This window comes from Trypanosoma equiperdum (genome assembly GCF_001457755.1).
Source record: "Trypanosoma equiperdum strain OVI genome assembly, contig: ctg_1798, whole genome shotgun sequence".
Taxonomy (NCBI): Eukaryota; Euglenozoa; class Kinetoplastea; order Trypanosomatida; family Trypanosomatidae; genus Trypanosoma; species Trypanosoma equiperdum.
The window spans coordinates 1,295-2,145 of NW_027123835.1; the positions used below are offsets into that span (position 1 = coordinate 1,295).

Genomic DNA, 851 nt, shown 5'->3' on the forward strand with positions numbered 1-851 from the left:
GCTGCTTGGTGCTCATTTCCGCTGTTGGTGGCGGCTAGCGCGCCTTTGAGCCCTTTGGTTGTTAGCTTCTGGGGCTTGCTTTCGGTTGCGGTGGTGTACGCTACTGTCGTGTCGCATGTCTCGCCGTCTAGTTTTTTACTGGCGAAAGTGGCTGCTGCTGCCTGCGTGCCGTCTAGTAGGCAGTGTTCGTTCGAGCGCGTTACCTTTGTGGCGACATTTAAAAATTCATCGATGTGCCCTTTTAAGTACGCACTCTTTGCCGCAAGGTCCACGCCGTTGATTATGTCGGTTGCTTCTAAGTGATTGATGCCTCGCAGAGCTGCACCCAGCATGTACAATGAAATAGTTATTGCCCGGGCCGCTTCTTTGGTGCCTTTTTGAAGTTGACTGTATATGGCTGCCCTTGTGGAGTCAAGGATCATGTTTTTAACTTTTGCTGCTGCGGCTTCTAGATTTGTTGCCACATCTGACGGAACTGCTGCGAGGTCCGTTGTCGCTTCACATAGCGGCTGCCAACTGTTTTTGAGGCCGCCGAAGCCTCCAGCAGCGTGGGCGCTACGGAAAGTGTCAGCGATTACAAGTAACCATAGGACAATCCCTACTATTTTTGTCATTTGTCGCTAAGATATTTTTTTGGTCGCTGAAACTTCTTACAGGGTTTTCAGAGACTTTTTGGTTTGAATTTTCTCTCCTTTAAAGTGGTTCCCGAATTCCCTGCAACTGGACAAGAAATGGTGCTTGCTTGTTGGTTGTGCTTGGCTGCTGTTTAGACTCCACAGCCACGTGTGGTGGTTCTTTAAAACTTAAGACAAATAAATTAAATGGGGAACGACTTTGCAGCCGTAATATTC

The 851-nt window shown here is 48.5% G+C and overlaps 1 pseudogene across 1 annotated transcript in view; it reads right to left on the reverse strand.

Moving 5' to 3' along the window:
* Window positions 1–614, reverse strand: part of TEOVI_000518000:pseudogene — a 1,507-nt pseudogene extending 893 nt beyond the window's left edge. The window contains exon 1 of the mRNA in view: window positions 3–614. Within this exon, the coding sequence occupies window positions 3–614 (612 nt within the window). The remainder of the gene's footprint in view (window positions 1–2) is intronic.
* Between the last annotated feature and the right edge of the window lie 237 nt (window positions 615–851).